Here is a 26069-nt window from a genome sequence, read left to right as displayed (position 1 = left end):
TTACCTTTGTCCCTCCATTGATCTATTTCCCCTCCACATCCTCTGGAGTCGATGCAGCGAGTATTTCTCATTTTTCATCCCGCTTTTACACTCGCCGTCTTCAGTTTCCATTCCATTGTTTTTACCTTTTACCCATGTTTCCATCAGTGCGACATCATTCTCTATTTTTCTTCACTTTTCAAGTCCCAAACACCCTTTTCTCATCCTTAAATAGGCATTCAGTCTTCACCCTCTTTCTCCCTCCAAGCTTTCCTTTCACCCCTAAATCCAAATTGCCCCCCAGTGTGCACTCAAGGGTAAACCCATTCCTTAAGAAAATACTTTAGGATTAAATTACTGAGATGTTTGGGATGGATTTCCCCATTTTAAACCAACGGATCGTTTAAGAGTCACACTTTCGCTCCCTGAAGAGAAGCTTCATGTGACTGGAGGAATAATCCGCCAGGACGGAAGGTTGGTTAATTAACAGAGAAAAGAAAACATTTCTTTTTCATTCCGAGCTGAGGTCATTTAGGTTTTAGCCTCCAGTGTGGTCCTGCAAACCCACCCACGTGGCCAAACGCACAGCTTTCACCCAAGATCGCATAAACAGCTCGCGTGGAGCAATCGGCAGAGCTGCTACTGGCTGAGCGCAACGTCCCCGTGCTACTCCTACTCCCGTGTTATCATCCGCAGCAATAAAAACTTCCGCCGACCGTTTCGTAAAAGGTTTCCTCTGCACCGAAGAATTTAGAGATCTTCCCTGATCACCGCTTCCATTGCAAAAGTGCTCTGAATTGCAGGAATCGTCAGGAAGGGAAAGGGTGCTCAAGCTAAGAAGTTCTGGGTTACCAGCTGATATCACATACAGTCCCAAAACAACTGGGCTCAGGTCTCAGGTGAGGCCCTCCAGACATCAGACGGTTCCCAGAAGAAACAAGGCTGTAGGTGGAACGTCCCAGGGAAGGTTCCAGATCAAAGGGATCCGCTCGGAATCCATCAGTGGCCGTTTTTCTTGAGGAAGGGGCCGAGACGCAGTGGAGCTAGCAATTACATTTATGCCTATAAGACCTCAGGATTTCTGCTGCACCTAAACCCCAAAGTGGACTTTAATTACCGTCCATCGTCCAAATCTGCTCTGTTTCTCAACCACCTCTGATTGCTCCTGAAACTCTTCCTCTAAGTTTGTCTCTACCCTTTCAGCTTCTTCCATTTCTTGCATCCTGAAGCCCATCCAGGACAGCACCCTGGTCCGATGACCACTCAGTTACCCCCCAAACATCCTGATGGACTTCAGGAGACGTCTTCATGGAAGCAGCTCATTAGTCACTTGGTCGCTTCATGACCAGTATAGCTGCCGGGTGAGAAATTACCAGAAAATGTCCGTTTGACCATGTCTGCAAGCCCTGAGAAAGTTACAAAACTGGGACCCTGGACTCGGTGCACCCCAGAGAGCACGGACAGAAAAGACCCGTCTTTCCTTTGATGGCCTCAAATACTCTTTCACAAAGAAAAGCTTTTAAATACCCTTTTTTTTAACAGGATTTAATTAATCTCTGTCTTTTTTTTTCATTCTTCGGCACCTGATGGACTTGTGGGGGTTTCACAGAATGTGCTGCCAAAAAAGCTGCGGGAATTTGTAACAACAACAACTTTAGTTTGACAAACTCTGAAGGAAGGTGCTCCATTCCAAAAACCAATCAAATAAAAAATACTTTTGTGTCAGAAACAGAAGCAAAGGACTGTATCATGGAGTTGAGTTAAATAACAACATCCCACAAGAAGCCCAATCACATCAATGTGATCAACAGTTTAATCCTCCAGATTCTGACAGTTATACCCGTCTCTTTCTGCCCAGACAGGGGTACCAGTGTGGGAACTGTTGTCCACCTTCTGATTCGAATCAAATGCTGGAATTAGTATATAATTAACCATTTTTCTACCTGAAAGCGGCTGAAAGGAAAGGGCACCTGAATTATATCGGCAAGTCATGAAACTAGGGTATACCTCCTTTTCTTGGGGATTTGGGGGCTTCGCATTATAAATATGTCAAATGCTGCAACATCCCATTGGGGTGCGACCAGATGGCACTGGTGAAAATAAGCACGTAGCCTCAGATTGCCACCGATCGACGGCGGCTGTGTGTAGGAGGACGAGCGCAAACTGAACTCCGGTGAAAGTGTGTGTAGGACAGGGTCTTCCTGCACGAGCCTGCGCCACTTCCTGTGTGACAATAACAACAACAGCTGGTCTGAGGTGTGGGAGAACCATCTCAAAGTTAGCCGAGGGACAGATGGACCAGCTGGTCTCTTATGGAGGGTTACCATGGTAATGTGGATTTGACCTTATTTGTCTAATATTCCTACTCACCGCCATACAGACCTCCCACGCACACACACACACACACACACACACATGGATGTCCTTTATATCACTGATGCACACATTCACCTGGCCTCATATATTACGTATTATAGCTAAACATACACTTTGTTACGGGTCCGTCTGTGAATGCACATAAAAGAAGGCAGCACCTGCTATGTTTGGAGTATCTGTCGCCTCTCTCTGCCCAGCTTGTGCTCCACACCCATGGGAGGTCCCCCGCTGTCCTCATTACCATAGATTCTGTCCACGGCAACCAGCATGTCATCAATCTTCCACTTAAGTTATGCAAAGATGGCAGATTTGACTTCTCTAACGTGTAATGCGCCTTGGCATTCTCCAATAATTCTATAGTTTGCTGGCGTTTGTGTGGCACATGCACGCACCTGCTACATGTGCGGCGAGAAGGTTAATTCCCTCACTTATTCAAATCTGATCAGTTTGACCTTATTTAAATTCTGTGTACAGTTTAGAAGTAATAAACATTCTCTCAGCGGCGCCCGTCCCGGCCAGGCTCCCTGCAGCCTCGCTCCATTTATCTTTGTTCACTTTAACCGCTGTTAAGCTGCAAATAAACTATTTTCCTCTTTGGAGCCAGAGACCGCAGTAAAACCAACATACTGCTGACTTCCATTCAAATGGAGATCGACACGGATGCATGTCGTTGTTCCCTATTTTATTTCACTATAATTCATATGTACATTTAAACAACAATATGTACATTCATATGTACATTTAAACAACAACTCAGTGCCATGCACATCTATAAACAAATCATCATAATTTACATTCTAAAATAATCCTACAGTGCTTCATCTTAATTCTTATTCCATGTTATGAGGATTAATGGAGGCATGTGCTGTGTGTAACTACAGTATAATCTAGTCCACACCAAGATTAATAGTACTTGTTCATCTGTGAGTACAAATCTGCTTTTCCATCACCAAGTCTCTCTCTCTCTCTCTCTCTCTCTCAGAGTCTCACACTCTTTGCTGTTAACCCCCAAATTGCTCTATTTTGCTCAAGTTCAGTGTCAGTATTTACGTATTTTTCACGAACAGAAGAATATACTGCTTAGCTCTACAGATAGCACTAGAATGCAAAATTAAATGTGTTTCTTTCTAAACATCTCATAATTTTGATGGCTAGGCTGACATGATTTTTCCTACAATAGCTTACAAGCTTCAGCGAATATGTAACTTCACAAAATGTAAAGCAAAAGTTTAAGCTAACCCACTGATCACCACAGCTAAGAGAAATGCTTGAATTGATCGTGTTTGCTGTTGCGTTTAGCCTATTCGCTCAGAGCTAATCCTGTGACCCTTCCCATTAGCATGCTAGCATCTATAAGCAACCACAACACTATAACGAAAAAATCTGGCAAAATCTATTGAGCAAATTTTAAAAAACACTTTGTGAAAACTCACTTAAAGCCAGCGTCACCTTGTGAAACTAGCTAGTCGGCTCTGACCTTTGCTACAGCAATGTTAGCATTCTCCCGCTCAATATTTGAGCTCTGTGGCAGCGCACAGTATATGTCTCACGGTACATTTGTGCCTCTAAAAGAGCATCTTGGACTGACACTCTAGAGTCTTGGAAGGACACTGAAACACTAATTATTACAGGACTTTACATCACCGCTATGTGCATTCATTATGCCACCAGAGGGCAGCGCATACATTTTCCACTTTTCAAAAGAATCCTTACAATCATCTATGATAATAAATATCAATAACAGTATGAAAGGGTCCTTTTCTTATTAATCAGTTCATTTTTGAGAGGAGCAGGAGTTTTATTAGCTTCTGTGTTGTTATTGAGTCTGACACCATTTTCGGAGCCAGCAGGTTTTTTTTGGCTAGTTGCCTTGGCTACAGAATTACATCAATATAGTTCCATAGATTAGATGTACACTGCAGTGCAGCAAATTTAAGCAATGAGTACCACATCACGCCATCCTAAATGTTCCTTATTTAATTGGTTACCTGTGAAACAGATGGATACAACCAGCAGCAAAAAATGAAACTCTGTTCAATATGATGGAGAATGCACACCCTCGTCTAAAAATGTCATAATTTATAAGCTGCAGCGCTCTGGGAGAACACGGCTCAGAGACGCGTGATGAGGCGGCTCTTATCAGCGATTCGCAGAGGAAGAGTGATACAGAAGTTGAAGTGTGACCTTTCACCCGGCAGCGTGGGAGACCCAGCCACTGGTGCTCTGCCATCTTCTCTAAAGGCTCCTACTAACCTTTCGCAGGAAGGAAAAAGTTGGTTGCCATGGTATCGAGGAGGATTGTAATGATATGCTGGCAGGAGTTGCTATGTATCGTATGTTGCTATGAGTTTAATGCTGCACCATCTGCATTCCAGGTCACAGCACCAGGGAGAAAGAACGTTTCAGACCTGTACTCCAAATAAGTCACCAGAATTTACACAGACACGACAAAAATGAATCGATTTTCTCTCCTTCTCGAAATGTGATTCCGCCCAAATCCCATAGAGGCTTGTAGAAGCTGCCTCTGTGTCCATTCCAAGAACATGTGGCGCACCGGAGAGTGCGGAAGGAGGTCGTTCGTCTCTGATTCGGCGGTTATTTTTAACTCTTCCCCCATGTGTAGCTCTAATCAGAACAGGATGTTCCTCATTAAGTGAACCAGGAAATACCTTTTCATGCAACTTACACTGACGTGGCAGATAAAAAGGTCAGTTACACAGAGGTTTCACCACGAGGGAGTAGGGATTAAAAAGAGGTCAAACGTATTTGTATTTCATGGGAGATGGGTGGGGGGTGTCAAGTTTCTGATATGAAGCGTATGTCTTTATGACTTTATCTTTTTTGGTCAGTCAAACTGACTTTTCAGCATTTTCTGCCAATAGATGTGGCCACTAGGGGGTGTCTGTCATGGGTAAAAGGTATTAAATTCCCATTAAACCAATCTAATATCAGCGAATCGCACACTCTTGTGACATCTAAGTAAGCTACAGCCTCATTTATCTTCCTGGTAGCATCATGTTTACTGTTTTTTCTTGCACTTCTGGGATTATCATGACTGCTGTTTTATGTGTTGATTCTCTTCCAGGATGATTTAGTGCCGTAATCCCAGTGACAATCACTTTTCCTGTCAACTGAGCATTTATGACACATAGTAGTGGTCAGGAATAAACTCAGCAGCAGCGAGTGATGCTCTTCATCACCTCTGGATTATGTTTAGCTCAGTAGCCAGTGCTCATATTTGGAATCTTGTGCTTCCACGTCTCCTTCCTGGGACTGGGATTTGATGGGGAAAGTAAATAAAGCAAATAATGGACGTCGTTGAACGGAATGACACTTTCACATTGTCAGTTGGTCTTACAGGAAACTAAGTTTTAGCTCAGAAACTTCTCTGTCGCCTTGACAACCAAATCGAAGCATCACTGCGCTTCTCTTCCTGTGTGACTTTAATAGACTATCACAACACAAACTATGGGATTTTCACACTAACCTTTTACAGTCATTACTGTCATGGGGTCACATTTCTGTGACCCTCGTTACTTCCTGTAATAAAGCTTGTGTGCCTGGGTTAAAGGGGAGCATCCCTGCACTTCCTCTTTATACGACTGGGGTCGACTCAGGCGCACAAATTGTGATATTCTCTTATGCGTGTGTGGAAACATATGGTGAGTCAGTGAGTGGGTGGCGACAGCCTGCGTGTCTGTGGGAGGATGGAGAGAGAGAGGGGGAGGGAGGGGAGGGGAGGGGGTAGATGGGTAGCGATTAAAATGCAAGACTACTCAGGTTGTGCACCAATAGGTGGCACTCTACCCTTTTGTGATTGGCTACAGCCACCCGCGCTCGCTTCCACGCCAGTTTGATGTTTAAACTTCTCTCTTTTTTTTCGGTCTTCGGGATGTTTCTGCCTGCTGGGCTGCTCTTAAAGCAGAAAGAGAGAGGAGTGTGATGGGATGGTGGAGGGAAGGATGAATGGAGAGTTAACACTGGCGGGGTGAAAGGCTGACTTTCCTTTAGGCTTAAATCCATAACTGGAGCTTTTGTGTCGCTATTTTGCTCCTGTGCATTCAGTGTCTGTCAAGGCTGACAGCATAAACATGTTTATGTTTTATCTATTTGCATGCTGCATCATCTGTATTACACATTAAATATGTCCACTGTAACAAGCATAATAATAATAATAATAATAATAATACACTTATTTTAAGGTGTCCTGATTAAAAGAGAAATATTTTAATTACATTAAAGTGAATAGAATCATTATACTTATTAGCTTCATTATAATTATTTGTAATAAAAACAATAAACGCATGCTGCAGATTGCGTGTCCTTACAATCACTCCGATAAAGTGGAAGACATAAATCTTCTTTATATATACAGTGGGTGGCTTTATTGAACATGTACTGTACAATCCTGGGAGTCGGTCTTCTGCTGTTGTGGCAACCATGACCATAAACAGTGAGGGAGAGCAGCGGGTACAAACACACAACAAAAGTGGCGATGTAGCATCATCAGACATTACATAGGGGGAAGGCGGCGCGGGCGGTCGTCAGGTGGGGGGTCCTGCAGTTGGAAAACATCCTATTGACACAGTTATATTCACAAAATGTACAGATAAATTAGCAACATGTAGCATTTCTCCTGTGCAGATGTGGCGGAACTGAAAGGCTAAACAAAATGGTCGCTGCATGTAAACTGATGAGAAGGGCAGGTGGGGGCTGCATTGGTCATACCGAGAGAATTCTGGAGTCTGGAGCCCACAACCTTCTACATTCAACAACCCAAACAAGCACAAAGGGTCAGAGGTCATGCATTAGGGGTCCACGCCGTGGCGCGGTGGAGCCAGGGCAGCTAGGTCGGGTCAGAGCGCGAATCGATCGGGCCGCTTGTAAAAAGTTGTACGAAAAAAAAATGAAAAGGTTCACGCGAATGCTCTTCCGCTGCTGCGGGTTCTGTCTCAGTCCGGTCACTGAAACACATCCCGTCGCCGCCGGCGTCCTCCGGGCCTCGTTGAGGCTCGACCGGGATTCGGATGGCAGTTCTGTAGATGTGTGTCAGGGTTTCCCACCGTTGGGCTGCAGGGACACGTCCTCCTTAAGCCTGTGCCTCAAAGAAGGAGCGGGACAGCGTGCGTCACATAACCATGTGACGGAACATCAAAAGAATAAACCTCCTGAGTCCCCACTGGCCACTTCCATGCAGAGTTTCACTGGCCTACAAAGCGTTTTAGCGGCCTAGCTTTATCTTTTCACATTACTTTTCAACAACATAGTTTAGGCTTCTAATACTTGGCAGGTTGGCAGTCCAGTATTAATAAAGTTGCCAAAAAAAAGCAAAAACAGTGATTTTCTTTAACAGATGCAGAGTCTGTATTGCATTTTCCATTAGTTGCATATTGTTACTCCTGCAGGTTTGAATCATGCATTGGTACTTGAATCATGTTCTCGGTGCGGATGAGCTGAGCTCTATCGCGCTCATAAATTAAACCGCATTAATTAAACAGAGTGCTTCTTAAACGACCCAAAGAAACCACTTTTAAAGGGACTTCCTGTAAAAATCCCACATACAAAAAAAATAAAAATCTATCGAACCGCCATGTTGTGGCTGACGATTTTGGGCCGTCTCCTCTTTTACCCGACTCCAGAGCCAGAGAAAGTGATCGACTTCACATTTTGAAAGGTGCTCGCATTAAAGAGACGCCTTTAATAAGGACATGAGCAGGGCCGAGCGACGCTGCGCTCAACATGCCTCTAACATGCGATCCTACCTGCCTAATTGGAAGTGTCGCATAATTATATGCAAATCCACAGTGGATTATTAATGAACACGTTTTGACATTCAGTCCTCAGTAATTGATGATGATAGGTTTAAGTTTCTATTTCTGCCGCTTTGATAATCAAACCAGTTTTTGTGTCAGAAAAGGGAGCATGCAGGAATTGATTATTTCAATTAAAATGGCTACAATACGTAGAAAAATGTAACATTATCATATAAGAAACCTAAATTTACTCAGCGGAGATGTTTTCCAGGTCCCATAAATGTATGATATGCTCTCAATTTTATGCACAGCAGCAGGTTATTGCACATGTTTTTAATAATAAATATGATAATAACATTGTTTTCCAATGCAATTACAACATTCTTAGTACACTGAAGGATGTTTTTTTTCCATATACAATGATCTCTCTGGCTACATTTAGTATCAAGCAAACTTAAATTCTGATTCCCTTGGGGAAAATCTGCATAGTTTATTATAGTTTGTGTGTTTACTGTACCATACGGTTCATAATTCCGCAACTTAAAATGGGTTTCTCTCTGAAGGAAATCGCTTTTGGATAAAAGTGGGATTGCAACCAGGCCAGCACATCTGCAAATGCTTTTGAAGTTTGCTCTACACATCCGCAGAACTCAATTGTTGAAACTGAAACAACGACCCAAACCAAACATGGCCCCCAATAGACGGGGAGAAGGTGTCCGGGAGACGGAGATCCTGAAAGTCATTCAGTCAGTCAAACTTGGTGCAGTTGGAACAACGGGGACACTTACTCCCTCCAGTGTTGTCTAAGTATCAGGGTACTCTCATTTCAAACACATGCAACATTTCTCTTGCGTGGAAATGCATGCATATAGAATTAAATACACCAAGAAAAGGGACGTTGCCTCTGGCTCTGCAGCCGAGCTAGCTCAGCTTTTACATCTTGCCCAAAACACTTGGGCAGGAAAAATAGGACAGACGGTTCAAAAAAAAAAAAGTGTCCTCAAACACATTTTCTTTTTAAATATTTGGGAACAGAAGAAAGAGAAGAGACGCACAGCGAGGCGATATCTGTATGAACTGCTTCCAGGGCCCGAGCCCACAGATTGTGATTACCCAGGTCAGGTTGGCAAACAGAAGCCGGTTCGTCAGCTCTCAGCACTTCACTTTGAAAGGGAGGACTTGAACAGAAATACAATGCACTGAGGCGGCATAGTGCTTGGCAAATGTCTGTCATCTACTGATTGTGCACATGTATCTGTGTTTGTGTTTGCATGTCCGTACAGATGTTGAACAACGCGAGACTTCCAGGAAGGTGGTTTCTTGGCTCAGACTGTGTCCCTGTAAGAGAAAGACATAAAATCAGAAATAGCGGCGTCTGTGCAGCGTTGAATGACAGTTCTGATCTTTTCTCGCGTCCTGACATACAGATGTATACATGCACACACCTACACACTCCCACTCCTTCCTGAACACACATGGGAGTGATGCAAGAGCACGCTCTGGTTCAGGCCGGCTGCCAAAGGCTGCCATCATATCCAGGCAAATTCTTTTTAAAAATGTCAATTTATTCAGACCCTCGCTGCCAAAGTTGTTCACAAAAGACCTTGTGAAACTTGTGTGGGAACCCACGCCAGGTGGTTCACACCTGCACCTCTTCCACCTGACGCGTTATAGCGGGAGACACTTTTGACAGCGCTGAGAGCCATTTTCAGCTGCAGGAGCTCGGCTGTTGGCAAAAAAACCCAGACATTCCCGGCATTTGTAGGTGGAGGACTCGGCAGATGATGAGGTCATTGCCGATGTTAACTGCCATCCAACAAATGGGGGGGGGGGGGGTTCAGATTCTGTTAAAGTAACCAGAGTTGCAAAATCAGAAACTCCAAAATTGCATATGTGAGTATAAAGTTTATTATCCCTTTAGGGGTCACGGGAGGGTGCACATATGGGCAAAGTGCCCTATGTGAGTTCAGTACCTTGCACAAGGGTACCTTGGCAGTGCTCTGAGGGTGTTCTAGGACCTTCCCTTACTACCAGAACACCTTCCATGTGTCGTCCGCACCGGGGCTTGAACCGGGAACCCTCCTCCCTACAGCCTGAGCTACCAGGTGTTTCATCATTGTGTTGACCATTAAACCTTCAACTGTGTGTGTTTAGAACGTATTCCTCATACCACCATTATAAATAAATACATTAGCACCAACAATCAATACGTAGGTCTTAGTTGTGAGACTGGAAGGCATTTTTGAGAATGATTTTCCTTGTGGCAAAACAACCGCACGCGGCCTGACCTCTACAGAGCAAATCCGATTACAATTGGATTTCAAGTAGAACTACCTTTCTCATAATCAATGAGGAGTGTTCAGGGCTGATTGATGGATGACTCTGCCTGATAAAGAAAAAGATGCTTGTAGATAACTGTGGATGAATAAATATACATCGACTATTATCAAGCCAGGATGCCCCTTAATTAATCTTGATTAGCGATTTGTTTACATTTTTCCGGATCATAAAGGTTATGCAGTGTTAAATAGTCCCATAAAAAAAGGCCTGAGGCAAAATTCATCATTGCTGACAGTGTGACATAAACTGGGCAGTGTTTCGGTCATTGATCAGGTGGGATCGCTCTGCTCCGGGCCCCTGGGCTGGCCCCTTATCGGAAGGGATGCCGAGAGCTCGCAGCGTGTCCGAGTGAAACGGGAGAGGGGAGGGGGAAAACACACGTAAGAGACTGTGATAAAGTGAGGAATAGAGAAAGAAATTGAGCGTGAGGGGTGGCCGGAGAGAGACGGAGCGGGCATGTGAAGAGAATCCCAGGAACAAATAGTGCTCTCTTTGATAACAAATTCTATCTCTCAACGGATTTGTTAAAGTTTGCACGCCTCGCCGTGCACACGCGGGGACATGTAAACACAGGTAGAGGGATGTGTTCATGCAAGGACACACACTCTAGGTGATAAAGGCAGCTGTTCCAATTCCCAAGTGGCCATGCAGAGACGTATGATAGGGAATTGCTATTTATACCGCTCTCCGCCAGCACCCTCCTTCTGAATAGCTTGTAATTGAACAGTCATTACGCCAAAGTTACGGCCGTACAGACGGAAAACTGGGCTGGAAACAGCAGTTAGCAGTTTTGATTTACGAGCGACAACCAGGAAGTTATTTCTCAAGTCTGACGCTCTAATGGACAATAAAGAGGAGCGAGCCTTATCACCTGCTGTACCCACTCTAACACACATCCACCAGTCAGCCTGCCAGCCAAGCAGTCAGCAAGCAGTCAGCCAAACAGCTGGGGCCCCTCATGGAAGGAAGCGTTTTCAGCCAATTTGTTTCCTTCATGTCTCCCCCTTAATGGCGCCATTCATTAAAATGGCCCGCAGTCAGTCGGCACTGTCGCCACGGCGCATTTATAGACTTGCAGCCTGTGTTCCCTCACAGAAGCAGACGCACTCGAGTCCACCTGCGCACATGCTCTCGCAGAAAGGATTTGCTCACGGTCCAGCTCCTCTAGGTGGTAGCTACTCGTCATTACGTGGATTTGGCTGGACGAAACTCGGTACGAGGGTGCAAATAGTGTCGGTTGTACACGCAGGAAAACAACAGCGGACGTGTGATGTGTTAATTGCGTGAAGTGTAAGCTTTCTACAGGGTGAGCCACAACAGTGGCTGGCCTCAGTCGCACGTGCGCAGTCTCGATCTCGTTCTGGTTTTTGCGTTGCGGTGCGACGAGCTTGATTTTGCTTGATTTTTCCCTGGTTTACAGATATAACGTATTCGAATGCAAGACGGGGGTACTAGCTTAGCATATGCTAAGGTTCTGTTTTTAAAGGTACCATGATAATAAGTGGAAATTCAGGTATTGCTGAGCTTACTGACTTTGTGTTGCCTGTTGATGAAGCCACACTTGAGGTCTAACAGATATAAAAACACTTAGTTTTTGTTGTTTCTTCCTACTGTTGTACTAATTCCAACTGTAAACTGGTGCTTGGCATACCCTGGGAGTGGCGTAACCACATCAATCACTATGACAACTTGTGGCTGTACTGATTCATCGCGTCGGCCGGCCAAGTGCGAGTATGCGGCGCTGCAACCCAAAAACCAGAGTATAAACCCTGATAGGTGTTACATAACCTCCTTTCCTTTCACCGCTCTCCTACGTCTCAGTCACACCTCCTTCACACACGCACACGTAAAGCCTTTTGAATAGATCCAGATATTTACTGAAATATAAGTCACTTCGTAATTATATTCATTCTTCTCAGACATGCGTGTTATGTTGAGGGAGTTTTCTAACTCCAAGTGTTTTTGCTCCGCCTGCTGACTCCTGGCCCACATTATAGCTGTTTCAATTAATAGAAACAGTTAGGAGAATGTCAGTAAGAGGCTTAGCAACACAAAGCTATCCCAAATGTCTGCCAACACTGCCACCGCATATAATGTTTTTTGTTTTTTTTTCCCAGCTCAGGCTGCAGGGCCTTTCCATTTTTAGAGAAAGAGCAAAAAAGGGATTGAAAGGAGGTGAACCCACCTAATTGAAAAGCCCTGGAGTGGAGGAGCATGGTGACAGCGAGCGTGCAAGTGTAGACCCGGCCGTGCGCTCGTATGTAAATGCACGTTTGAACATTTGAACGCATCTGTCGATATAAGTACCTTGGTTTTCATTTAAACAATAACCTGGACTGGAGACACAACACAGACGCCCTTGTCAAGAAGGGCAATAGCAGACTGTTCCTGCTCAGGAGGCTGAGGTCTTTTGAAGTGCAGGGACCACTCCTGAGGACTTTCTATGACTGTGGTTTGATCAGCCATTTTCTGTGGGATAGTCTGCTGGTCTAGCAGCATCATGGACAGGGACATGAGGAGGATGGACAGACTGGTAAGGAGGGCCAGCTCTGTCCTGGGATGTCCCCTGGACTCAGTGGAGGTGGTGGGAAATGGGAGGATGATGGCTAAGCTGTCATCAATGTTGAACAACACTCCACCCTCGCTGTGTGAAGGAGAGGTATCACAGATCTTTCCTGCCGGCTGCTGTCAGACTGCACAATAAACATAACACCCACTAGCACAATCTGAATGTTATATATTCTGATATGTATATTGTATTTACCCTCTGTACTATGTACAGGTATACAGAGCATCCATTTACCTGGATTATTGTAAATATACATCCTCTTTGTATATTCCGAATTCTATTCTATTTTATTTTTATCTTATTTTTCTCTGCGTGCTCTGCTGTTGTTGCGCTGTAAACTTCCCCGTGTGGGACAATAAAGGACCTGAATCTGAATCTAATGTGACCTGCTTTATCAGATAACGGCCATGCTCCGATTCTGAGAAATCGGACTAAAACATTTAGATTCCTCCCCAACACATCGTTGTTCAGGTATACCTGTTAATCTCTTAATCTTTAGCGCTAGCTCCCACATTAGCCCCGCTAACGCTCAGACTGTTCGGGCGACCACGTTCAACAAGGCAAGATCAGATAGTTAAACAGGACGACAAGAAATCCAGTAAATAGACTAACACCTAGTTTTGATTCGATTGTTACACCGAGCTGAATCTTGACATCAGATTTTTAGAATCAGGTAAACGCTGGTGACCACTTTGTTGCCACACTTCTAAACATGGCCGACGTATACACGTAAAACACTGGTAAAGAATATATAAGCTATGAAGTAATACATTTAAGATGTACTTTACTGGATTCATCATTGGCCTCACAGTGTAATATAATATATAAAGTAGGAACTGCACTCTTATCGTTGCCTTGAACAACAAACCCGGAACCAACTCTGACAACTCCGATGAACCCTCCATCAACACGAGCAAGTTTTTCGACAGGAGAGTGAAATTCGGAAGCTTTTACTTATTCATCACCATCATCATCATTCATTTAAGCAACTCATTAAATTCTCTTTCTGTCAATATAAGTAGGACATGCTCTGGCCCATTTTGATCCATTTTTAAACCACCACAGTTTGAGTTTTGTGACAGTGTTTTGTTCACCAGTTAAAGAGGTGCAAATTCCAACCCCGTTTTTTTTCCTTCCCTGATTCCTGGCTGCCTTAAACCGGTTCACGTCTGCGGTTGGACGGGTCGTGTGTTCGGCAGGTGCTCAAAAATCAGCTGCCCGCACTCACCTGGACATCTCCATGGTGTCCTTGGTGAGATAGACGATCCAGTAGACCAGGTTGAAGGCGCCGAAAGAAAGCGGGAAGAGGATGCGCGAGTACTTGTCGATGATGCTGGTGCCGGTCAGAACGTTGTTGGCCGGCACGGCCGAGCCCTGCTGCAGGAAGGCCTGGGCGTTGACGGGCGGGTTGGGGAAGGTTTTGGCAGGTCGATCGAACAGCGGCGCCGAATTCATTCGTTTCTTGAGCACGGTGCTGGTGTCCACCTTCGGGAGACGGAGACAGCACAGAGTTAAGGAACAAGCCAGACCTCTTCCAACACAACAAGCTCGCCACGTGGTCGATGCCTCATCCCTAAACTACTGGCGCTCGCAGGTGCTGCCCGCTCCAACAGTTGTCTCGTGATTACACAGGAGAGAATATTAATCATCTGAAGGTGGAACCCTTCCAAATATCTACAGTATGAGACCCAGAATGTTGTGGGAGGGATGAAACGTGGATCTTTTTTATTCATACCAGCCACCGTGCTGATGTTTGACCTCTGACCTCCAGGTCCAGCAGTTACACAGCGAGCGTGTCACATTTCAGGTCCAAGTTGAGACGACGCGTTCACTACCTATTTCCATCTTCGCCTCAGAAACCCCGCGTTTAGCAACGTTATTGATTAAAAAGGTATTTTTAACATCTTCTTGATGTCGCCTGCTGAAGCGTCTCTGACGCTTTTCTGCCGTTCTCCGTTTTTTTAAATTTTCTTTTCCTTCATGTGCGTTTATGACACTGTCAGCGACACGGCGGATAAAAAGCAACGGCAAAGCGGCGCGTCTACCGCTGCGCCAGAGCTGCCTATTTTTGTCCAACACGCCGGAATTAAAAAAGAAGCGACATATGCGAAGGCTTCAGTGTGAAAGCACAAATCGTCGCATCACTCCTGACATCAGTAAGCACAGCAGCATATAGCAGCCATATGCCTTAATATTGAAGTAGCCCGCTTCTTTGGTTGAGGAAGACGCAGGCTTCACGCGGCTCCATGCCATGATGCACACCGGGGGGAGGGGAGGGGGACGAGGGCGTGGGCATGGGCGTGGGCGTGGGTGTGTTCTGCTGCCCTTTTTTTGACACGTTCGGCTTCTCGACGCCGGCCCCTCCGCAGCAACGAGCGCTATCCGACGGCTCGAAGCAGCGCAAATATGTGCAAATGCATGTGTCAGTGGGTGGAAGCAGCGTTTAGCTATGTATCATATATACGGAACAGTGTGTGTGTGTGTGTGTGTGTGTGTGTGTGTGTGTGTGTGCTGAGGTTATGTTAACTGTGTGGTACTAATATGGCAGTAAGTGCAAGAGGTCCATCCATGTGGGTGCTGCGTGGGCGTTTTCACTTGTGGCTGATTATTAGCTTTAGCGGAGATGGATGTGCACATTTGCTGTTTTATTAGCGATGAAGAGCAGCTGTAAACATGCATCGGCTCCTTTTCTTTTGCGCTTGTTTAAATCGAATAAAACGGAATGGAAAGGCGACTCCTTTCATTCCCGTTTCTCGCTCCCAGCTGGAACACAAGTCAAACGAGTGCAGCTGAGCCATCACGTAGCAACGCCTGACGACAAGCTCAGGCGCTGGAAACCAGACTTGATTCTAACGTTGAAACACGACGTTTGGGTCGTTGACCGCTGTTTACTGGCGTGAGGCGTATTAAAACATATAGGTTTTAGCCAAGAAGTCTGATATGAAGGTGCTCTACAGACCATAAACACTGCCATCGGTTTGCTCTTCAAAGGGCAAAAGTTACTCACATTTAAATGATTTTGTACCATTTTCTATGCAAACGAGTGTAACGTCGAATGCGGTTCCAAATATATCATTAAAAGAGGAGCTCTTATGGATCCACACATGCGGCAGCTCCAGTCTGGAGCCATTTCTCTCAATTCCGCTAATCTGTCGCACAGCTGGAAGCCGGAGGAGACTTGGGGGAATCCAGGCGGTGGAAATTGGATCTATCTGTGCCTTCCTGAGGATCAAATATCACCGGTGCTCTTGATTTCTATGCCCCAACATAGGAACCATTAGACACAACATGTCTTCTATTCAGCCGCGATCGCCGATCCGACTGCTGGCACCTGTTGCGGGGCCTATAAATAAAGGTGCCTCGCTTGTCTATGCCTTCCTCCCACAGCTGCTTTGTTTCCCGTTAATTTCCACAAACATACCACGCCACCTCCTCACGCACGCCTCTCAGGGTGCTTTCAACGCCGCTTAGACGCAGCGCGCCCGCTTCAGCCGAAGGTTTGATTCATTAAGGGCGGCGTTTATCTCCCGTTCCCGCGAGGCTCCCGCTCAGGTTGGCCTCGCCTTCACGACGGGTCACGCCGGTTTGGAATCGTGACTGCGTGATGGACGGCCGCGCTTCTATTTCCAGTGACACAACAATGCCTTCCTTTTCCCTCCCCTTTTACTCCGTGTAACGAAGAGTCTTTCCTCCTACATATTTGTTGAAAGCAGTCATTTTCCGTGATGCATCCCTCCCACTCTCTTCCTCTCAGCGCAACTCCCCCCCCCCACACACACACACAGGCGCTCACACACTCAATCAAACCCCGGTGGCTGCTCATCTCTCCATCTTGCTCCACAGAATCCACACAAATGGACTGGCTGGGCTTCCTCAGCCCCCGCTCCCCCTCCTACCCCCCCACCCTCCCCGTGAGCCCGCGCTGATCTGCTGGATATTCCCTTAATCTATGGCTCTTACATAATCTGTAGCAACATTATCCACAGAGCCCGTGCTTGTCTCCTCGCGTCACCCTCAGCGACCATCGTGGCCCAGGAGCCGGGACTGGCCCAGAGGGACGAGGCATATACGAGCCGTGGTTGTTCTATAGATGGATGAGCTACACCGATGCGGAGGCAGATTACGTGGAAAAGACCTATACGCACTCGTATATGTGTTTGAGTGGGTGCCAGAGATTATACACGCACAAGCGTCTTAGAGGCTGGGAGGGTGGATAAAGTTGAGGTCGGGGGGTCGGGGGATGATTGTCCAGGAGAGATAGAGGCGAGGGTGAATAGAGGAGCAGCCCAGCAGGGGGCCGGAGGGTGGAAAGAGGAGGAGTACGCCGGTGGGAAAATGACTAAAGTGGAACAAAGAGTGATTTTGGAGCGTCGGAGGGAGGAAGTACCGGCCAGACGTGGCACAACTTTATATAACGGTTGGGAGGGGGGGCGCTAAGAGAAGCAAGCAGGGCTACAGCATCCATCCAGCACCAGTGCAACCAGTCTGCCTGGTTCCCCCAGTACAGCCTTTCTGCTCCAGACAAGCCGAATGACCTTCTCCTCACATTAGGCTCAAACACCGGTCCTATTGAGCACCCAGGTCGCTGTTTACGCAGAAACTGTCGGCTAAAGTTAGCAGATCCATTGACATCCTCCTTTAATCTAACTCCCAACTGAACTCAGTGGGAATGTTTGGGCACTTCCCTTTGCTTCAGCTGTCTGCCTTCTTCCCTTCAGCACATCCTTCGAAAGAAAAATGGTCGACCATGTGGCAAAAATCAAACCAGCGTCAATATTTGTCACTCTGACTTATAACAAGTGAGGAAGCAACAGATGGGATAGCGTAAACGGAAGAGCATCAACAACCGTGATAGCTAACCCTCACCCACGACCTCCTGCATCTGAGTACTTTTACAGACTTCTGATGATAGAATATTAGTGAAATTGCACTCATTATCCCCTCTTTAGACTTTAAATAGACAAGAGAACGACAATTCAAAATGAGTTAAGTGTACTTTCAACGTCCCATTTTAAGCCCTGGATTAAAGGCAGATAACCCCGACAGAAGTTTGAGGAAGACATGTCGAAGATATCCTTTTACAAAGTACACAAGAACACAAGTACACAAGAACACAAGTCACCCGAGGGAGCAAGTGGGTTGCAGCATCTGTTTTTATCTGTGTTAATGGATAAAATGTGTCAAATTTGAGGCAGCCTCACCGAGGAGACCTCTGCATCGTTCCCAGCGGGCGGCGCCGGGGCCGCGGCCGCCACGGCAGCCGCTTCCTGTGCCGCCGCCTTCATGGCGGCCGCTTTCCGCAGCTCCCGGTTGGCCTGCAGGGTGGAGAAGTAGTTGACGGCCGCAAACTCGATCAGGGCAGAGAAGACGAAGGCGAAGCAGACTGCGATGAACCAATCCATGGCGGTGGCGTAAGAAACTTTGGGCAGGGAGTGGCGGGCGCTGATACTGAGAGTTGTCATGGTCAAGACGGTGGTGATGCCTGCACGGGGAGAGGAGAAGAGCGTTGGGAATCTGGATTTTTTAAAATTCACTCAGGGTGTCTCTTTAGAATGTTGAGCAATTCAAGTCACATAATCCAATATTGAGCAATTAGTGAGCTAAAGCTAATGTCATGCTTGGCTATACATGAGTGTGGCAAGGAACGAGAAAAGGTTCACACACTATGGATTATTAAAATTCTGTATAAATCACTGGGGGGTTAATTCTAAACCACTGATCTTCCCAGCACATATTTGATCAATTATATATAAAACAGAATATGCTAGGAGGAAAATCTGATAGCTAACGGCAAATCCCATTGCTGCTACGCTAACATCCGCCCGTGCTGAAACTGATGTATGGACACAAATGTTTTATCATACATTGCAACGTACTGGCCGTACATAATATGTTAGTTTTCTATTTTACTACTTTATTTCTTTGTATATTTTCAACTAAGCAATATTTTAAAATGCTAATTTCAGTGCATCTCAGACTGTAATTGGATGACTTATTAAGCTCCAAGAGCTAATGTTTGGCAAAAACTTTATCTCACGTCACTTCTGGGTGACAGGATGAAAGTGTCTGCACGTGCATGGAGAGGAAACTCCTGCTATCCACAACGCAGTTCCCTTTTCTGAAACGAGGTCGTCCCACAAAAGATATTTCCATCATTTCAGCCTCAACACTGCTGCAGCATTTCTTTGGAAATTGCCCGTTTCGACGGTCTCTGCAAACTTCACCATCTGGCGAACGGCGTCTGCGATCGCTTCGGCATCGCAGAGACAACAGCAGTAGAATCGCTCTTGGCTTCAGCATTAATTAGCCCGCAGAATCAGTCCAGAAGCTAGTGTTTAGCAAGGTGGCGGCAGTTTGAGCAGACAACAGCACCAACCGAGGCGACGGAGTTTGAAACGTCCACGTCTTTGTGTCTCACAGTAAGTTAGAAAAGCCACCATATCTCGAGCTCTAGGGACCAACCTAAAGCTCCTCGGGGGTCTTGGGGCTGCACAACAGTATTCAAATGTCACATGGGTGACAAAAACAGCGCAATACGACGAGCACCTCGCCGTGATGTCACCAAGCCAGATGCTCCAACGCGCCAGTATTTCTCAATTGAGTTTTTCCAAGAATTTTCTTTGACATGTGGCGGCTCAGGGCCGCTTTACTGAAACAAATCGGGGCCTTGTGACATTTGCCAAAGAAGCTCTTCGGCGGATGCTGATCTGTCCATAAGTAGACTAACCCCCGACTGGCTCGCCCATCGATAAACAAATAAAAAGCTGTCTGTAAACATTCACGGGAAAATGCGCGATAAGACGACCCGGCATAAAAGCCGCACAGTAATATTTGCTGGTATTGTGGGGAGTATCTCATATTTCAGAGGGAAGCGTGAGGCAACGAGGGAGGAAGAGGCACAATAATGGAAAAGCAGATGGACGAGGATAACGGGAGACGGCCTGGACCTGAAGGCATCATGAACTCTCCGCTAAATGGCGGCTTGGAAACAGGGTAGAACCATCCAAAGTGCACCACAAATTTCCATCTCAAACAGCACTCCGATTTTTCTTGGATTCCATCCTTATTAAGTCGGAGAAAGATGCTGACAGTGAACACTTTTAATGGCCCATTAACTAAGTACATATCTAATTCGCTTTCATCAAGCTAAAACAAGCGGGGAAAGGGGGCCATTGAACACTGCTGTTCATGGTTCCACCAAATGTGTCCCACACTCCTGCGCCGATCATTAGCGATGGAGGCACTTATGGGGGGGATTCAGCCCCTTCAGAAGAAACTCGGAAGCACCGGAAGCTCAGGATTCTCAAACACGGCCTTGATGGTGAGTCTGAGAATGGAACTCCGTCGTGGTGGGAGGGAAAGGCAAGGAGAGAAAAGGGGAAGAATAAAAGGACGAGTGTGGGAGGGAGGGGGATGAGGTATAAAGACGGGATGGAAAAATGAAATGCTCCGGGCATTTATGTGCTTTTATAGGAAAAAAGCAAGGTACAAATTAGGCCACACTCAATTAAGTCTGTGAGACTGGTGCTCATGGGACTTTCGGCTCGGGGGGGGCTGACAGTCCCACACACAACATGTTATGACCTCATATATTATCGATGCAGGAAGCACACGTGGACGACAGTTTCTCCCCACGTTCTCTCCTCCTCTTCCTTATTTGTTCCGCACCAGCGGCGCTGTTGATGACTTGTAATACCTCCGTCAGGTTCTTGACCGGGCGCAGGTGCTTTTGGGTTTGATGTCGGAGCCAAACTTTATCTCATTTGGCTGATAACGTTCCCCCTGTCGTCATATTGGGAAAAAAAAACATTCCGACCTTTCCTAAAAGGCCCAGTCTGTTCTGTGAATCCTCCGTTCCAGCCGCATTTTTTTCCGTTATCTGTTCCGGATATTGAGCGGGATGAGAACAGCGGGGCGGGTGGCGCTGTAGGAGTTTCCACAGATGCACTCGCTGCGCGGGGTGGGGGGGGGCTCGACTTGCACGTGAATGCTAACGACTGCCATCCATTCAGTGTAAAAAACCAAGTGCGTAGGCTCACTGGAGTGATGGCTCCCTTCCAAAGACAAGTAAAGACCCCCTGACCATGATGTGCGAGGGCATAAATTAGCGCCAGTCTAAATTTAATTAAAGTAGAGCTGGAATTTCGACACACCGCCACACGCGTTTCCATGCTTTTTGCCCTCTTTGCTGTTTCCGAGCCGCGATCCTCTTGTTCCCTCTCGCTCTTTGTTCGGTGCTCTCTCAGCTCCCGAGGCTAGAGCTTGATGGCAACTGTAGCGTGATGTAATGTGAGCAAGCAGAACCTGTGAGTGCTCGGGCAGGGGCCAAGTAAACAGACTTCCTGTCTTAGCATGGCCAGTTTATAACAAGACTTTTCTCCCCGATAAATCCAGATCCAACACAGTCGAGCAACAGAGATAAGGGGAAGTTTAGCATTTGGGAAGACTGTTTCTGTCCTTGGTCACGTGTAAAGCTCACGTTTAATGGAGGTATGACCTGACAAGTTAATAAATGTCGGTTATTTTAGATAAAAGTGGATGGAAACATGTTAGCTTGACTGAAAAAGATGTTTTAACAGCCTAGCTAACCCCCCAGACAATGTGGCTACAGTTAAGCTCTGCCCCAACCCTGACCCAGAGGTCAAACACTCCGTTGCGCTGCTAACTGGCGAGCTCAGGTCAACAGTCAGTGGCCCAATGCTAAAGAGCTGGAAAAGTGCATTTCGCTACCTAGCATAGTGGAAATAACATGGTGTCAACAATATATCGATCAGCTCCGATGGATTTATACTGGGACAAAGACAACAGTCCAGTTTAGCTCAACCCAGCCGTGCACGTCAACATAATTAGCATTAGCTGCGCAATCCGCAAGGAGAACGTAAGGGAATCTTACCAAAGACGGTCCGAGCAGGAACAGATTCCTTGTTAATCCAGAAGGAGACTTGAGCCAGAATGACTGTCATGATACAGGGAATGTAAGTCTGGATAAGGAAGAAGCCCATTTTCCTCTGCAGGTGGAAGTGGACGGTCATGATGACATATTCACCTGTGCAGGAGCAGGAGAACAGACAGGTGACGCTCCGGAGCCCTGACAGTCCAGACAAGAGACCCTGACACTGATCCTTGAATGAGTCCCCGCTCATTCCCAGTCTCTGCTCACCTGTGTTGGATTTCAGCCTCTCGCTTGACACCGTCTGACCGATGAGGTCATACTGGAGCAAACTGGACGACTCCTGCGGCACCTCCACGGAGGACAGGGGACCTTTCTTCCAGGTGTACACGATCTCGCTGATGGGGTAAGCGTCTGAAGGGGCCGAGAGGGCAGCGTGAGAATGACAGGAATTCCCGTTTTGGACCTGTTTCCGCGTTTTTGGACGATTCGAGAGAGAGTCTCCGTCAAAAAGCAAACTCACAGCTCCCAAACTTGAGCGGGCAGGCGTGGCCGTCCATCGGGAAGTTCATCAGTCGCATGGGGCACTCGGCATTTATAGTTAATCTGTGGAGAAGAGGAGGGTTGAAAGCAGCATTTGATTTCTATTTGATAAACAGTCGCTGGCATGAGTCACGATTCCAGTTTGGGACTGGATTTAATCAGCAGCGATGTGCTAAATAAAGGAACGAGTCCACGTTAGAGTGACTTTGGCGTGCTATTAGCGGCGGTTAAACCCGTTCTCAGCGACGGTTTACGGGCTTTCACCAACTCAAAGGGTTTGTTTTTCCTACTACATTCAGAAGTGAGAAGCTGGAGTCATGTTTGTTTGGAACGCCGTCCAGGCCCGGTTTCAATATCAGATGGCAGAAATCTTGTTTTTGGAATGGCATCCTCATTCCTTTCATGTCTGCATATTCTTGGATGCCTGTTTGTTTGATTTGCTTTCCAGGTCTCTACTCTATTCTGGTCTTGGCCGGTTGGGCGGCGTGCCGTCCAACTCTGTTTACCTCATGGTGTAGAGGATGGTTCCGTTCTGCATGATGCGGAACAGCTTGTTGGGGGTGGTCATGTTGTGAGAAATCGACCTCTTGCCATTGCGGAAAAAGGTGTCCGGGGTCCAGATCTTGCTGACCATCAGGTTGTTGAGCCGCAGGATCTCGATCGGACCTTCGAACTTCAGCCGCTCGTCTATCCAGGTCTGGCGGAAGAACACGTCCATGGTGTATTCCTGCGCAGAAGTTTAGAGGGGAGGGTTTGATTTCTGCTGCTCCCGTTCCCGCTGATGCAGCTTCTGCTCGTGCTACTGTCTGCTCTACCCCTGGAGAGAGTGACAGATGGGCCTATGAGCCCCCGTGTGCTCGGACCTGCTGGAGTCCTGGTTTTATGAGGGTTCTTTTTTTTTAATTATTTATTTTTTTCCATATCTGGACCAGTCTGCTACTTCTGCCAGCGCTAAGATGAGGTTCACACTTGAAGAATACAAAATACAACATTCAGAAGAAGGAAATTGGGATGGAAAATGCAAATTTGACCAGAAATTCAAACACATGTATTATATTATCAGTTGCTGGTGGCGCACTGAAAGATATAGTTGTTATAGCATCCAAACTAGGCCCAGGCAGCAACTCGGAGACCCACTTAAGAGGAGTGCTACTCCAGTGGGGAATTATTATTTTTTTGAAGGTCTTAAAGGTCAGAATTCTGCGTGAGTATACAGAAACATGGTTTTCATAGTGTATAATGATCTGATTTTCTCCATTTCTATTCTCTTAGAAGTAAAAATTGACCTCCATGGATGCTACCGTGTTAGCATGGTTGGTGGCTCAGAACAAGATTTCTTATTAGTCTACTTTATATTGACTGTTCTAATTGAATTCTAATCTGTTACTTTTGCTGAGTAAAAATATTTGTTTGGTTTAAGAGTTCAACATTTGGACTGGAAATAGTCATTAAAAAATGCATTTCTACAGTTCTCAAGGGCATATGTCAGTGTTGACACTCCGAAATACCTGTACATATTAGATTTTCTTTAACAAAAGCCCCGTTTAAGTGTTGGGTTTCACACAATGAACCCGATTATTCCTTCAATATTGGTAGCCAAACTCTTAAATTACTGCATCCAGTCACATTTTCTCTCTTCCAAACTCCATCAAGTCTTCCAGCCTCACTGCTCTGACTGAAGTGAGCAACCCAAAAGTCTGCCACGGAAGCTTGTATTGAACTCTGACCCCGAAGCGCTGTAGCCATACATCCCTCACTAGCGGATCACATGACAGCTCAAGTCGAGGCTTTGGATGCAGAGAAGCAGCATCTAAAGCCTAAACAACACACACGGCGCTCCGCCTATCCCATGTCGGGAGACAAACCTATCCCATCCCAACATCTCTCCATCTCTCCCTCTCTCTCTGTGGTGGGGGGGGATTGTCAACCAGATTAAAATCCTAAGCTGCACTAATGACATCCTGCACAAATGCTGGAATAATGAAGGCTAGCGAGAACCGTGGAAAGAACCACGGCTCCATGCTGCAGGCACGGTCACCCAGAAACAGACAAAAACTCCGTATCCACTTTTGTCAGCCCAGATCGACGTTGTTTTATGCAGAGTGTTGAAACACGAGTGCATGAGCGCGGGAGCCAGTGAGTCAGCCTAAGCATCCTGTGTGAGAGTGAAAGAGGTCAGTATGGATTACATACCATCTCCACATCTGAAACGGGTCCAAAGCTGGTGACAAAGATGTCTGTTTTGACCTCTGTAACTGGACCTATGGCACAAGAATAATTAATTCCTCATTAATACACAAAACATTCTTAAATCACAGCCCATGGGGGGAAATAGAAAAAGAAATCTACAATTCCTGGATGACCTATATGCTTTAAAACATAAAAACACTGTTTTCAACCACACTTTGATCGGTTTGGCACTTTCCCCGCAGATAATTCTTAGTATTACAGAGTGTTTAACCATCACCGGGAGAAAAATGGTCCACACGAAACTACTAGAACCAAACTTGAACATTTTGTCACGCACACCGTCGATTTAATATTAAGAGGCAACTGTGCGTAAAATGCGCGTAAAATTGCCTTACCTCCAAAGCCTGGCCGCAGTCTGTTGTCATATCCGTCCAGCAATCGATCCAATATACGGGTGATGTTATCCAAATAGATGCTGCTCTCACTGTGCTGATTACCCCAAACACTGCCGGCACTGTAACTAAAGTAAAGATGCACTAATTAACGATTCAAGCGGCCGAGAACATTCGAGCGCGTACATCCATCCACAGACCTGTCGCGCATAAAAGTCCGAGAATACGCAGAGAGAGGTGGGGGAAAAAAAGAGTTGCCATACTCACCAAGACAAAAATAAGCAAGTTAAAAGGAAAGCCATGCCTCGCAAGCACCCATCAACGCCAAATCCCGGGTCAACTTTTAAAAAAAGCATATTCCATCATTTGAAAAGCATGATTTCACCGCAGGTCAGCTTCTTCTGTGTGAGTTGGGAACCGTGCGAGGATTGCGCGCCAGTCCAGCACGACTTGACTTCCCTCTCTAGTGCGGTTGCGCCCGCCTCAGCCTGAATCTCTCAGCTGGAGGAGAGAAAAAAAAGACCTGAAGAGTTTTTAAGAGAGTGGAGAGGAGGGGCTCGGGGGGGGTTACAAAGAGCGCGCGAGCGGCGCATTTTTCAGGAAATAAACCGCTGTCAAGTGAAACTTGGACACGTCTGATGTGGTGACAGTTCCCGTGCGCGTGCGATTATTGAAGAGAAAATAGAGATGGAGAGGAGGGAGAAAAAGCGCGGACGGAGGGAGAGAGAGCGCTTCCACACACGCGCGCGCACACACGCACACACACCCTGACATGGTTCTATCATCTCGATGATCATTCAACTATGACCAGTGAACTTTAATGATATCAGGTTCGTTCTGGGTGCGCGCGCGTGTGCGCGGTGGATGAGTAGGCGGTAGACACATTTACTGTAACTTTGAACCGACTGTAGCCGGAGACCAAACGGGGGCAAAGTCAGGGATGTTGGAATGTTGACTCAGTGAGGCACAAATGCAGCGCGGAGACGTTTCAGCAAAGCAAATGCTCGTGCGGGACGAACCGGTTCTGGACCCGGTTC

At 46.4% G+C, this 26069-nt stretch overlaps 1 protein-coding gene across 3 annotated transcripts; it reads right to left on the bottom strand.

Annotated features, from left to right (window-relative positions):
* Positions 1-6714: 6714 nt before the first annotated feature.
* On the bottom strand, positions 6715-25697 carry gabra6b (gamma-aminobutyric acid type A receptor subunit alpha6b). 3 transcript variants are annotated; one of them, XM_057053520.1, is made up of 10 exons: positions 25300-25697; positions 25036-25160; positions 24644-24711; positions 22957-23177; positions 22431-22513; positions 22064-22321; positions 21911-21973; positions 18219-18499; positions 14246-14502; positions 6715-9446 (listed from the first exon to the last, which is right to left on the bottom strand). In XM_057053520.1, the coding sequence occupies exons 1-10, from the start codon at positions 25386-25388 to the stop codon at positions 9434-9436; spliced, it is 1458 nt and encodes a 485-aa protein (XP_056909500.1). In that variant the 5' UTR covers positions 25389-25697; the 3' UTR covers positions 6715-9433. The 3 variants fall into 3 exon arrangements, with proteins under 3 accessions (XP_056909500.1, XP_056909503.1, XP_056909501.1); XM_057053523.1 differs by having other exon boundaries at positions 22178-22321; positions 25300-25695; XM_057053521.1 differs by having other exon boundaries at positions 21911-22063; positions 22178-22321; positions 25300-25694.
* Positions 25698-26069: the final 372 nt, after the last annotated feature.

The sequence above is a fragment of the Takifugu flavidus genome, chromosome 14, assembly GCF_003711565.1.
Source record: "Takifugu flavidus isolate HTHZ2018 chromosome 14, ASM371156v2, whole genome shotgun sequence".
Taxonomy (NCBI): domain Eukaryota; kingdom Metazoa; phylum Chordata; class Actinopteri; order Tetraodontiformes; family Tetraodontidae; genus Takifugu; species Takifugu flavidus.
The sequence above is the reverse complement of the archived record's forward strand: the minus strand, read 5'-3'. Positions and strand labels throughout refer to the sequence as shown.